Raw genomic sequence first — 14,910 nt, 5'->3', positions numbered from 1 at the left:
TCGACAACGTTCCAAGACAGCAGACGACTTTCGTATTATTCGCTAAAACAAAAGAAAGTCGACATAAAAAAAAAAACCACCATTGGCCAGGAAACATCACGTGACTTCCCCACTTTAAATATTCATTTCTCCTAGAATGCGCCCTCCGCTGCTGATTCTTATATATCAACTTTGAGCCCCAAACCGAAAAGTTGAGAGCCCGAAACAGTAACAGCCTAGTGATGAAAAAACAAACAGGAGGCAAGTAATAAAAGCCGCTAAAAAGGCAATGCCATAAACTACAGTTTTACATTTTTTAATAGATGAAACTTAGTGGTTGTCGTCCAACTTCAGACCAGAGGATCTAGCGACGTCATCAGAATCACATCTATAAGCAGCCGGAATTATGTTCTTATATTTCAGATTTCTGTTTGTCCATAGCAGCAGATTTTTAATGTCTTCATTTCTAAATCATACTAAAACTTTGTACAAAATCCAACTTTTTATGACAAAATGGATATATATATGTATCAGTTAAAGCTAGAATAGACTACAAGCTCTAAACTCTATGCTATGGACTCTTTGAAGGCTCTCCCCACTAATTTACTGAAATCTTGTCTGTTCATACTCCTGACCAAAATCTCGTTCCTCATCAGACGTGCATTCTATCCTCCCTCCCACAACGACAGTCACATACGGACAACGGATGTCCTCCCTCTGTTCTGCTAAGCAGTGGAGCTCTCTACCACATCACATTCGCCTCTTGGACTCCAATGCTACATTCAAACGCTCTCTGAAAACATATGTTCACAAAGTACTATCCCTGAATTACTATTCTTAACTCCCTGGCAATACTGTTATGCTAACCATCATGTAGCAACTCCATCTTACACTGTTTATAGTATCTAAATCCCTTCATCCATGATGCTTGTACCTCATCTTTATGTTGTTCAGTGCATATAGTACCTCACTGTCCACTGGATGATCTTTCATCTATCATTACTGGTCTGTGCAAGAGCGCTATCTTGGTTGTGATGCAGGGCGCTTTTTAAGTTCCCATTATTATTAAATATTTATGGTAGTAAACAATAAAATAGGCTAATAAATGTATTTATGATATACTTTTTAGTCTATGAGCATGATCTGCGATTTTCCGCAATGCTCACAATATTGTTTTGTTACTATCAGGTGTAGATATATTGTCCTTGCCTTAATTAAAAACCAGTCACACTGAGAATTTTTCTTCTGAATTTTGGATTTTTCTTTAAATATGTATTTTGTGTCCTTAACCTGTAAGCTAATAATTAATGTTCTGTTGTGCACTCACTACATGCATGCAATTGTAGATACAAAAATCGCCCACTCTTAGAGTGAAATTAGGCCCTCAAACCGACCACCTCCCTAATGCAATACACCACTATTTAATGACATGAAAACAGTCCAACAATGACATGTGCCACTCATTCTTGCCACTGATCATAACTTATCCTGTAAATGTGTACATCAATATACATATTTTTATATACAACCACTTGATTCATGGTCCAGTCTTTTTTAATTGATTCTTATCACAAATATACAACAAAATGTTACATGAGCCCTGCAACATGCAGTATCCTCTGTAATAAAACTTAAATTGTCAGACCCTCTCAGTGTCCAGCAGTGAGAGACTCCAACACAAAAAACCCGTTCTGTAAAGTCTGTGGTTGCTGCACATGCACTAAATAAAACTGCGAAACATATGAAAGTCTCACTTGTGATTGGAAAAATATGTACATGTACATCACAAATAGTTTCACAATCATAGCTACTCTGCACTGTCACAGGGTATTGTCTCTTGCTGCCAGATCAATGCCATTTTAGTCACAGCTATTCACTGATGGATCTCTTGTATAGCATGGATCTTTAACTGTTTCTACACTCTTTATATTGCTATTTCAGCAAACATTTCAATATTATGGACAAACTGCTGGATGCACTGCACAGATAATTGTACTTTTGTGCCATGATCCTTCTTAGTTCTGAAACATACAAAGTGCCATGCATTCTCCATTATCTTAACTGATGATGTTTGTGTGTATAAAGAGATATGCTTCAGTCAAAACATTTTTACTTCTGAACATTTCTGCATAAAAATCTTGAGATTAACCTGTATCACAAGCTGGAGTTCAGTCTTAGAGTGATACCACCAATCACTAGCAAAATGCTATCAATCAATTTGAGGATTCCACTTGCGAGAGAGCGGAGAGCCGAATAGTTAGAAACTGGCATCCAAACTGAGAGGCATGGCGGTTCAATATCTGTGCAGTGCAGCTCTCTGTCTGACACCTCAGCTAAATAGCTTCCACTTTGAAGTGATGTTAGACAATCCATCACAATAAAACCTTCGTCCAACTTGTAAGGTTTTTTTTTTTTATACTGCAGCTCAACTTTTGTTTCTTGAACAAAATTATTCATCTCCTGTTACAGAATAGTTGGCAAAAAGTTGTAGGAAGAGCTGATAACTAACCACAGTCTTTGGTATCCTTTCTACATGAACTATCCCAACAATGTTCTGCGTTTGCAAACCTCACAAAAGCATATAGAAATCTAAAATACTTGTATTTGTTTGGCTGTTCCCTTTCCCAAAAGACAAAGAAGTAGGCAGAAAGACAAGAAATGCATCTTATAAGGTCTTCAAACTATAATAGTACAGGTACTGAGTCAGCAGACATATCCTCGAACCAAATATTATAAAGATGAATCACAGCTCTTACTGACATCCCAAACCTCTCAAACAAAAAAAAAAGAAAAAACAAGGAAAACGCAAACAAAAGAGTGGATGCAGACATTAGAATAAAGGTACAAAATAAATCTAACAATAATGCAACAAAAACCTGAATGTCATAGAAATCTGTGCAAACCACAGGCTTATTAGTGTGTTAGTAATAATAACCCCTTCAAGACATTAGATGCAATCAGCTGAAATCTTGGTGAGGTGTGGGAGGAATCTCTTTTAACTTACAGAAAATCATAGGAGAACCAAGTCAGGCAGCCTACTTCTCTAACACCACTTGCATTTAATGTTTTAAATTATGTGAAACCAGCAAATAGATAAAGCATAAAAAGGACAGAAGGGACGGCTTAAATTGTCAGTTAATAAATGTATACTAATATGAGAAGCACAACTCAAAATACTTTACAAAGCTCAAATGATGGGTCTGTGAGCTTTGTAAGCAGCAAAAATAATGCAATATTTTTGCATGCAAATCTGTATCTTTCATGGAAATCATTAATAATGAAACTTTGCAAACATTATCATATATACAGCAGGAAGCATAAAACTAACCTGGTAGGTATTACCAAATCACAATTTAAGCATTTACTGAATGGTCTGCAGTGAACTTCCATATTTTATGCCACAGACTCGCAAGCAGGCATACTAATACTATGTAATGTAAACAGAAATTCCAACAGAACACAGAACTGTCTTTCAGAAAATAAATATTAATACTAAACAATGAGAGCAAAACTTATGCCAGCTTTACCGACACCTTTCCAAACATGCTGTAAATGCTAGCATTTACGAAAGGATATCATTTTGAATGAATGTCGATAGGATGATAAAGGTAATGATGAGGTGCCCAAGTATGCTGAGAAAATATTCAACAGAAAAGATGGCTGAGTAGGGATCAGATGATAGCACAAGTGTACTAAAATAGTTTCCTGATCTGACCTTTAGCCCAGACACAATTTTACAAAATTACACCAGTTCACACTGACGATGATGTACACAATACTATACAGTGCTGGTACAGAGGTACAACTGCTGAGCAATTCCATGCCTCTGGGTCAAGGTCTTCATGTATTGCACAGGAAAATACACAAAGCTTTGGAGTTTAAGCAGTTCTGAAAAATAAGGATGAATGTTGAGCACAGTAACACCAGATTCCCCAGATGACACTTGCGCAGCTGATGTATTCAGCTTCCAGTGAAACTGAGACTTGAGTCTTGTCTCCTTTACTAGTGGTTCTCCCTGAGACTAAAATGCTTCTGTCACAGATGTTGTAAGAACCATTTGGTTGTCATCTGGAGTAAAATAAATTTTTAAATGAACACTGACTTGTATTAAACTCTGAATATTGACAGATTTCAAGTGATGTGTCTACAGACAACATCCACAGCTCAAAGTCATTTACAAACACTGTCAATAAGTATGGTTAATTGTACAGCAAGACACTTATGTGACAGGCAAAATAATCATGTTGCCTTTCTGACATAGCAATGGCACTCATGTCACCTACCGGACATAGCAATAGTGATCATGTCAGCATCTCCAACCAACACTCCCTCCTCTTCTTCTTCATCCCTCTCCTTGCTTCCATCCTCTGAACATTCATCTTCTGCTGCAGATCCAGTTATCTGAAACATGAATGTATCCTGTATATTTGCAAGACTGCTCTCAGTTTTTGTTGGGATGGTTTATCATTTGCACTGGCAGAGAAACATTGAAACACACAGAAATGGATAAATGTCCTCAGTGTCACTCTCGCCCAGAAATCTAAATCAGAAGCAGACAACACAGAGTCAGCTGAAAACATCACCAAGCTGAATCACCAATGTCCTTTCATTCTCAATACAAACATTTCTGTATCATATATTTAGAGGACAACATTGCACTTAAATGTAGTAATTTTAGTGAAATGTTTAAAACTTTTACCACAGTAAAACCTCCCTATTAAGACTCGTTAAAATCCACCAAAATCAGGTCATAATTAAGAGGGGTTATAGTAGGTAATCACCAGTCTGTTTTCATTCCATGAACCATGAACCTATCAATTCAAGCTCATTTATTTAAATGTTAAAAATTTTAAACTCATATCAGTCTTTGTACTTAAATCACCATTGCTGTGCTTGATTGAAGATTTACACAGGCAACTAGCTGTCCAAGTAAAAGTAACCAATCAATACACATGTACATGGTAGACAACAATGCTCTCTTAAAATCCACTATTTATATTATTTCTGCAAAGAGTTGCAATACAGCACAATCAACTGCTGTGCAATGGTAAACAGACAGACAACAATGAACATGGATACCCGTCGTTTTAACGAAAATGCCTCTCAGGTAGCTTCCATGTTTGCTTACAGAAACCACCTGGAATTCCTTTACGCATCATGTCATGATGCAATACAGTAAGTTGTGTCACTTAGTCATGTAACCTCCAGGTGGTTGCACTAAGATCATGACTACAGAACTAACCACTAAAAATTAACACCTTACAACAAACAGTACATGATGGCGTGTATTTGAGTTGCCAAAGACAATCCATTCTTTCTTAATCTTGAAATACGAAAGCAGCCAATTTTACCTGCACAGGTACATCAGCCTGAACCCCCATGCTGGAATGTGGAAGGATTTGAGAGCAGGCTTCATCAGGATTGATGATCTGCATCTCCTCACCCTCACCAGCAGATTCTATTACCCCTCCTTTGTCCCCTGAAGCAGCCACCACAGTATTGAGGCTGTCTGTTGTGTGGGCAAGGGTTGAACTGTCATTTATTGTCAAGACTGAGGCAGGAGACAGATCCTGACTACTGGACTGGGAACTTCCATAGCTATTGGTAAAAATAGGCAACACAAAGAGGAAGAATATTAATGACAATAATGAATCTTCTTCTTCAGCATGACAAATATAAGCAATCAGCATGTAATACTGCTGTAGATTTTAAAGGCAAATATTGTACTATCACAACAGGGCCAGTTGGTGGTGTGATGGATATCAGCAGTGATAATATGAAACAACAGAATCACAAACCTGCAAGAGGGTGCCTTCAGGAAAAAGACCTGGGTGAAGCTTGGACAAAAGTTGCGCTGTTTCGGGTGTTAATGTAGTGCTCACCTGAGTTGTTCCATCACTTAGGTGAGTCTCAATTCTTGAGATAATATGATGGCCCTCTGTGTTGAGTGGAAATATCAAACAAAGGAGGAAAAAAATCATCTCTAATCCTAAACTTGAACTGCCTGGCACTAAAATTTTCTTAAATATGGAAAATATAAAACAAAAAATGGAAATGGTAAAATCATTAGAGAACAAAAGAGAGTAAAAGCAACAAAAGAAATTAATGCAAGCCTCTGCAAAGCAAAAAACTATTTCTGATTGCATTCACCTTGACTGTGAAAGCAATTAGTTACCTTTTCCTCTTTTGTGATCTTCTAACGATTGTTTTAAATAATTTTTACAATAAAAACATACCCTCATCTGGATTTTGAGTTAGTGTAACTGTCACAGTTTCAGGTATCGGTAGAGTTGAACCAAGTCCTCTGCCAAGCAAAGTTGTCTGCCTTTCCTCCCCTTCTTCCATTTCTGTTCCTGTTCCATCACCATTTTCCCCAGAAAGAATCTCCACATTTACCTGAATTAAATTTTAATGCAAAAGATATAAAAAAAAATATTTAAAAACCTCTAAGAGGTGAAATCATCAAGAGGCAGATGGAGAACTTAAACATACATTGTAAAAGTACTTGTACTCCTGCAAATTTATCAGTTAAGTTTATCATTCAGATCTTACTGTTGAGGCTGTAACAGGCAGGCTTCCATTCTCAATGTCCTTGAGGGCTTGGTGGATGTGGTTCTTCAAGTCATTGACAGTTGGGAAGAGTGTGAGATCATGTCGTTCTGGTATAGAGTCAGATCCTGCAAACATCTCCCGTAAAACATATGCTCTGGAAAAGAACCCAAAATTTTAATTTTACAATAGTGAAATACAAAAAAATATAAATTTTCCAAAGTTTATCACTTGTAAGCATTCCTGTATATCACTTTTGTCCTTCAATGCTTAGTGCCTACACCATGTGCATGAGGTCTGCCTTGATGATGCAAAAAGTGGCAAATCCCCTTTTCTTTTATATGCAATGTCTTTGAATTACACTTGCCAGGATAGATGCTCTTTGCTGAAATGAGACTTCTCCCCACCCCCTCATTCTTATATTTATACTTTTTAAATTGATTATTGCAGCCAAAACTCTCATTAAAAACACTGCTCACCTTAACTGCTTACGCACTGCATAAACTCTAGTCTCTCCTCCTGCTACCAGACCTCGAATTTTGTGGACAACCTTCGGGTGCAGCCTTACATCAGATTCTATGAAGTCACTGTTGTTGACTACATCACCTCCTATGACATCTAACCTGAACTCTGGTTTCTTGTCTACATTCCGGTGGTCTTCATCATGAAATTCATGAGCTTTCTCTGTTGGCAGCTGAACATAATATCTGTATACATGGATGGATCACATGCTAAGTTATTATAACCACACAACAAAGGAAAGAAATAAATAAATTTTTTTCATTTGTGCATAAAATGCAGAATAACAAACAAAATGTGCAAATTCTCTTGATATAACTTGTTTAATAAAATATTTTCTCTGAAAGCTTGGATTGTTTTTGCATAAATTATTTAATTCAACAAGCAACTTTCAATAATTTGTGCTGGAATATGTTGGTCAGAACAAGTATTTTATGGTTTTGAAATACTGGGGAAGACCCTGCCACTGATAATTTAAAAGAATCATCTGTTTAAACAGATGCTGACCTCTCTTGACCCCAAGCATCTAAGCGTCGTTCCCGAAGTTCATGGAATGCTTTATCCATGGCCATTCGCAAAGACTTCTTATCCTGTTGCAGATCAACACTGTAGTTGGGGAACTTGCGAACCTTCTTTATATATATCCTGTGGATAATTATTTTCAATACTTTTACTTTTGACAAAGCTTGCTGATTTCACTGTCTCTTTTCAACACATTCTCTTTTCACAACACCATGGTCCAAGCAAAAACATTCAATGACATTCATTCTGGTTCTGTAATGTCATTGCTGAAAAATCTAATTCTCAGCCACTATTTCAATAAAATCATGCTCAGTACTTTTTGCATAAGACACAATGAGGTACATTTATGCAGTAATTAAACAAATAATGTTATTGTAAAAAAATAATTCATTTAATCATTTACGTTGACTCACCTAAGCATGGTGTCAATATAGAGTTAGTAAACATGAAAGAGGCAGATAGGTGATCTTGCTTATTCAATATATCAATTTTAAAGAGAACATGCCTGTGCTTACTGTAAACAATGTTTCCTGATCTCAATACTTAGAAATGTATCTATTTACAAACACTTACTGAACACTATAAATTTTTTTTTTTAAACAATGAGTACTTTAAAAAGAAAAAGCTCAAATCATATGTGCTGACCAGACTAATGGATATACCGTCCACAATAAAAACTATAAGAATAATTAGTGAGAAATCTATGGTATAAAATATTTGACGGACTACCTGGCAGGGCAGGTCTGGCGATACTGCATAATGTGGTTGGAGTCATGGTAACGCTTGTTGGTGCTGCCTTTTCGCCGTGGCCCATACTGGCATTCCATTACTACTGCTCTACTACCTTACAATCGGTAAGTAAATAATAGATTAACAAATTTGTGATTACACATTACTTTGCAAGTCCTTGAGAGAATAAACATTTGTAAAGTACAAAAAGTAAAGTCACTGTTATTTTGGGTGAAATGTAGACAAAATAAAAGCAACAGGTGAAACATGTTAGCCTTAACTTTGAACTTTATCCCAACTTGATCAAATGGAATTTTTCAATGCAAATTTTGAAAATTAAGTAAAACTCCTGCTTACATTTTGAAAGAAGTTTCCATCATGACTTCTCTCTCTCCTATTTCTTATTTTATTTTTGAAACCCCACTCCCACCACTTTTCTAATTCTGTAATTTCATTCTTTAAACTCTGAAATTTAATGCTTAGGGAAGATGATTTCAATGGAATGGGTGCCCAACGCCTTAGTGGGTTGGAAAATATAAAGCAGTGAGGGAGAGAAGAAAGGCACTACACTTAAAAAAAACTGGCCTCTAGAGGTCTTAACACAGTGGTTCTCAAAGTATTTCGGACCGCGGACCACTTTACTTAAGTAAAAATTTTGGCGGACCACCAAGGCCTAAAATCCCTCTGTACTATGAATTTCAAATTAAATTGCCGCATTTGTTTTATTACAATTCAAAACTAAATGTCCTTTTGTGACAGTAGTATAGTAATAAGTTGACATAAAACTACCTACCTCGATATTTGTAATTAAAATGGTAATGCGAGGAATGCATCACTTTAAGCATCACTTTGCTGACATATGACTGTCAGCCGCGGACCACCTGACTTATGCCCGGGGACCACTAGTGGTCCGCGGACCACACTTTGAGAACCACTGCTCTAACACATCACTCTCCAATGACTTCCATGGGACTTCCTTTGCCTTTTATGGTTTGTCTAACAATTATGGAAGAAACCACACACTCACCCACATTGACAAAGGGGATCCCATCAAAGGGCACATACTGAGATTTCCACATGAGACGAGTGGAGGGTTTGGCTGGACTGGGAGACTGTCGTGTCCCCCAGAAGCTTTGTGTTTGCTGCTTATGATATGTTAACACTAAATCAAGTTCTCCCTCTGTTTCCACATAGCCACGATAACTCTCCCCAATTTTCTGTAAACAGGAAAGCAATTATGCCAAAGACTGAACATTCAGCTATTAAAAAAAAATTCTGCACTAAGGAAAAAAACCACCTTTTTTAGTTTGTAAACAGATATTAACAGATAATTTATGAGGAAATTACATTATCAAACTTAGTGTGAATCAGTTTCATGAAAAAATCATGCTTGACTAAATCTTTTGCTTCTGCAAAATAAGTTATTTGCATCAAATAAAATATAGTTTTAAAAAAAAGGGAGAAAGAAAGTGGCCACATAACAACAGAAGCTTTCTGAATACCACTTAAGATTATTTGCCACAGAGTTGATCATTTTGCAACAAGATTCATTTCCAGGCAGTGCAGGGAAAATGACATGCTAACCTCACAGTTATTTAGACGAGCTGCCCAAGAAGGAATGCTCTGTGGAAATGTACTTGCAGGCGTTTGGGGAGGTGGCATCAAGATAGCAGCTATACCATCAGCTGTGGACACTGCAAGGTCACTTGTGCCGTCATGTATATCAAGGCTGATGCTCTCTGTTGATAAGTCAAATAAAAGTTGAATAAAATTTTCAGCTCTGTTAATCTGATAGTGTAGTCTTCTTTTGTGATCCCATTCAAAGACTTCAAAAACAGGAAAACTAAACCTTAAAAAAATTAAAACAAACACCTTTAAACAGTCTTTCATTCGATTTTTGGAATTTATGTACTTATATCCTTGAATCTCTCAAAAGTGCAATTCCGATCATTTTAAAAGCATTGCCTGCTGTAGTACTCATACTAAAAACCCTTTTATCAGAAGCCTAGGTGTTTGACTGTCCCAGACTGTGCACTCTAAAATAAGCCTATAAAGGCTGACCCCCATTTCTTAATGCTCATACACAATTCGAGGAAGAAATCATTATCAGCTTCTATGAAATGTTAGCAAAGGTTAGCTTGCCTACACCTGCAATATCTCCTTTTGTGGCATGGATTAGTTCTGATGGATCAGCTACAGCAATGATGGTGGCAAACTCAGGGTTGCCAACACTTGGTACCACTTGCCAAACTCGCCCTGCTCCATCTGGTTGGCTGGTGGTAATGAGTTCTGAACTTGTTGGCAAGGTGATGACCTGGATCGTCTCAGGCTGTGTGATGACTCGAGCAGCTGAGATGGGAGCTGCCAGCAATGACTGAAGAGTAGCATGACTTGCCCTCACTGAAATTACATGATTTAAAAAAAAAAAAAAAGCACCATCTAATTAGAGGGAAGTAAATGAGTACTGTCTAATGAAGACTAAAATTTGGTTTCCTAGATATACACCCAATACACATCTTGTTTAGTAGGGCCTAAATAGAACTAACTTAGTTCACATAGTACAAACCTGAGGATATTGCTGCATGCTTTCCAATATCTGTCTCATCAAGCGTCTCCATCTTGACGCATCCTTCCAACAATTCAGCTGCACTGGCTGCTGTTACAGTAGTAACTGGCAAAGTGACAACCATGGAGGAATCAGAAGAGACAACAGCAATGTTGGTGGTTTCTGCAACCATCTCACTTTCTTTTGTCATGCCGATTCTTGTCTGGCCAGAATCTAGAAAATGCTGCCATGGAAAAATGTGGTAATGTAAAACAATAAAGATTTTACTACACATAACATAGCACTTTCTTTTGTTTGTGTTGAGGGGATTGGAGAAGATGAGCACAATATTCAAACTAACAATAAAATATTATCAAAAACCCAAACTGAAGTATAAAAGCATTTATTTGTATTTCAGAATATTATTTTACTTAGTTACTGCCACAAGCAAGTCAGATGCACACTTTTTTTCTTTTCTATAAAATATATCCTTTTAAAAACTTTGTGTTAAGTTTCTGCACCACTGTTCTAGCTCTTTACAGTAGTATGCCTTAATTTTAATAGCAGTCAAAAGTTGCAATATATAGAGATACCTACACTATCACTGGCAGCAGCAGTTTTATCCATAGATGTCTGATTACATTATGGATAATGCTTCTGCATGTTCTTTATAAGTAAAAATTCACATACATGGCCTGTTAGGCCCTAATATGTTTATGCTCTCCTTACTCTAAACATATAAAAATTACTAAGACTAAAAAAGAAAAAAAAAATCAATGAAAAATTAAAAGACTAAGTAGTATGAAGATAAGAAATGGGAAAGTTTACTATGAAATGACTATGGCGATCAAACCAAGGTAAGCATTGAACTTCAAAAGTTGAATTTTTAGAAATTTTCCAGTTTTGAGGAGTTGGGCGTTTTTGTTATCTTGAACCTCTAGTACATAGTTATTGGACCCAGTCTTGCTGTAGCTGAAGGAAACATGAATTAATCTGAATTTTTTCAAACCCACCTGTGATTTCAGAAACATTTCTGGAAAGCTGATTAAGTATTCATGAGGTTTGAAATTCTAGTTTTGATTCTACACATCATAAAACTGGTGCCAAACTTATCAGAATCGTCTGGTCTGTTTTACTGTCAGAAAGGTTGACTGCAAATTGAACTTGGCTTTCTACAAGCCCTCAATTAAAGCTTGGTGGTTTTGTCCAATCAATTAATAGCTACTGAAGGTATCTTGGCTGCACTGCTTTGCTATTTCTGTGCTGATAAGAATAACTTGCAAATTGAGAATGGGAATCTTATTCGAACAGAAAGGCCGAAGAAATTACATTAAGGACACCTTGGACCAAAAAGTAGATTTTGCTATTCCATCCACAAAATGTTTCAATTCAGCAAGCCAAACAACAATGCTGCAAAAGTGTACATATCTGTGCCTACCACGCACCCCACCTCGGTATTTAAATGCTCAATTATAGATGTTAGGCCAATAGAAAAGAAATGAAAGATGTATTTAATATCAATAGGAAAACGGTAAAAAGATTTGGCAACAAAGGTGGCCTCACCAAAAAAATTCAATATTAAAAATTACGAGGTCAGTTTGGTGCTGCAATTAATAAAAATGCAATATCCAAAAATGTGCAGATATCTAGGCTGTTAGGAACCATAGAAACTTCCTCATTTGGATGGCAACTGTTTATTTATATATATTCTTCTATACTCCTAAGCTGCAGCCATCAGACCTGCATTTTTTTAAACACATGGCAAAAGCTTGGGTGAATAGTATGACAAGTGCATGAAATAAACTAACATTAATATCTTGCAAAATGATCAGTTGGCGTAAGTTTGACTTTATTAGGAAGCACTGTATTTTTCATTTAACTGTAGTTCTATCCCAACAAGGAAAATTTCCAAAATTCAAATCCCTTTTTATCCTTTAAGTCAGCATTTTTAACTATTATTGCTCAGTAATGTGCTTATTCCTGGAGCGACGCATTTGGCAATATAGGCTTCTAGTACATTGCTATCAATAATAACAAATTTAGTCAATGTGCTACTTTAGTAAGATAACTTGTTTGTCAAAGTAGGAAATGCATTATAAACAAATTAAATAGAATTTTTAAAACTCTTAATAAGTGGAAAAGACCATCATTTGGAAAACTGATTCACTGGGTCTACTTAAGCCATTGTAAACTTTCACACTGGGGTATTGGGGAAGGAGGAAATTTGTGAATTTTTTGGGGTTAAAAGCTGTTTTCATATTGGCCTTTTCAATTTTCTATATCGTTGTGGTGAAAGCCCTAACATTTTTGGTAGGATGCTATTGTCTAAAATGACCTCACACTTTTGGTGTGTAATATGGCTGCTTTATTAGTTTTGGCATGACGTTCATTTACATGTATTTTATGCCATTGGCACTGTGTGGGTGATCCGGTCATTTGTAGGAAACCGTCTCATATGCACACAAAGTCGCGAATAAAACCAGTTTATTTTTTGTTGTTCTAGTTATTTGTGTCCTGTATACCGGCTGTAGTAATGCATTGTGATTTGCCGCCTACATTGTTTTGGAAGGCGATATTACTGTTGCACCGTTTGTTTTTTTTTGTTTTGTTTTGGAGTTTTTTTTTGTTTCACTGACATTACGATTTAACTCCTCTTATAAGTTCCTATCTAGTCGACAGTCAATGTAGTCATATGCTAATAGTTTAAATCAACTGCCATCAATCGCTCAAAGACAACACTGAACCAGTGTCAAGTGTAGTATGCAGCCTATATGGGTCGTTGTTTATGTTTGTTTAATTTTGGCTGAGGATGATAAACTGATAAAAATGAAACTGACTTTGATATGGTTTCCGCCATCTTCGTTATTTTTTTATTTTACAATTGAGATCAGTAATGGAAAGTAAGAAAATCAAACAACAAAATATATAAAGTAAGCAGGTAGGCTCTAGTCGGACTACTGGAGCCGCCAGCATTTACTGCGATTTGAAGTCAAAGCGTGAACGTGAAAACGAGTCACAAACCTCGTAGTCGAAAAACCTCGTCTTCAAGATGGCGTCGAGAAAGAGGCCAAACTCCCGCGCATGCGCAAAAGAAGTTCATCACGAAGAGTACATTCATGAGGAGTACAAATGTGTTGCTAATCCGCTTTCTCCGAAATTGCAACTATAATTGTCTGTAAAACGTCCAAGCTTATGGAAACGATGACACGCAAGAAGTATTAAATTCGTGTTGTCACTACGCAGTTGCAGACCATCGTATTAGTAATAATAATTTATATAGTTTCCGTTTTCCAAGACATGGACGCCCTTAGGTCGAGGTCATGTGAACACTCAATACCACCCGTATAATGACGATATTATTTTGGAGGCCCAGCTGAAATTAACCTACCAACATACACCTTCACTGTTGCGGCCATGCGTCTCATACAGGGGTGAAAATCGATTTTTCGTAAGAGGCGGATTCATCCTAATCTCCCCTTCCTTCCCTCTGATCCTAAGTGATTTGTGTACGTGTGTAAACAGGGGGGGGGTCTTTGTTAATTTTCTTTTTTCAATTTCCGGTTCCTTTTTCCCCTTTGCAACTCTATAGTCTGATATAACAGTTAGGTTGGTACCAACATATTGTCAGCCCCCAGGATTGATGGCTGTGATTTCCAGTCTTTATAGCTGCTCTATACTCAATAGCTTTGTCCTCAGATAAAGGTTACAGGGCACTTACACGAGGACACGGAGGTTTTTACCCCTTCGGGCAGTCCTGTCCATCAACATGATGACCAAGCAACACCTGTTCTAATCCGTACGTGTGTGCATGGACGTGTATTCGTTGTGTGTGTGTGTGTGTTGGGGGGGGGGTGTATTTTAGGCGGTAAAATGATGCATGCTTATGTCACACCAAAATAGAATCCTAGTTTTACTTGGAAAATAAATTATCTGTATGCACTACACTAGGAGAGGCAATTAAGCTTGCGTAAGTCGATTATAATTGTTAGCAGTACTTAACGCTATGCATCGATCTATTTTGAAATACATCACCATCACAATTCGTATAGTAGCAAATTTCAATGTTG

The 14,910-nt window shown here is 36.9% G+C and overlaps 1 protein-coding gene across 4 annotated transcripts; it reads right to left on the bottom strand.

Moving 5' to 3' along the window:
- Window positions 1–1,478: 1,478 nt before the first annotated feature.
- Window positions 1,479–14,335, bottom strand: LOC112566555 (calcium-responsive transcription factor-like). 4 transcript variants are annotated; one of them, XM_025242785.1, is made up of 14 exons: window positions 14,232–14,335; window positions 10,865–11,087; window positions 10,441–10,698; window positions 9,883–10,037; window positions 9,326–9,515; window positions 8,299–8,413; window positions 7,555–7,692; window positions 7,008–7,235; window positions 6,532–6,685; window positions 6,216–6,375; window positions 5,778–5,917; window positions 5,331–5,577; window positions 4,263–4,380; window positions 1,479–4,047 (listed from the first exon to the last, which is right to left on the bottom strand). In XM_025242785.1, the coding sequence occupies exons 1-12, from the start codon at window positions 14,235–14,237 to the stop codon at window positions 5,554–5,556; spliced, it is 1,791 nt and encodes a 596-aa protein (XP_025098570.1). In that variant the 5' UTR covers window positions 14,238–14,335; the 3' UTR covers window positions 1,479–4,047; window positions 4,263–4,380; window positions 5,331–5,553. The 4 variants fall into 4 exon arrangements, with proteins under 4 accessions (XP_025098570.1, XP_025098571.1, XP_025098568.1 ...); XM_025242786.1 differs by lacking the exon at window positions 14,232–14,335 and adding an exon at window positions 13,865–14,212; XM_025242783.1 differs by lacking the exon at window positions 14,232–14,335 and adding an exon at window positions 11,857–12,587.
- Window positions 14,336–14,910: the final 575 nt, after the last annotated feature.

This window comes from Pomacea canaliculata, linkage group LG6 (assembly GCF_003073045.1).
Source record: "Pomacea canaliculata isolate SZHN2017 linkage group LG6, ASM307304v1, whole genome shotgun sequence".
Taxonomy (NCBI): Eukaryota; Metazoa; Mollusca; class Gastropoda; order Architaenioglossa; family Ampullariidae; genus Pomacea; species Pomacea canaliculata.
The sequence above is the reverse complement of the archived record's forward strand: the minus strand, read 5'-3'. Positions and strand labels throughout refer to the sequence as shown.

Excerpts from the sequence above, each read along its gene's own strand:
- LOC112566555 (XM_025242783.1), bottom strand. Across the intron at positions 10,038-10,440 it reads AGGAGATATTGCAGGTGTAG|AGAGCATCAGCCTTGATATA; the intron begins GCAAGCTAACCT and ends ACTTATCAACAG. Across the intron at positions 5,918-6,215 it reads AACTCAAAATCCAGATGAGG|AGGGCCATCATATTATCTCA; the intron begins GTATGTTTTTAT and ends CACTCAACACAG.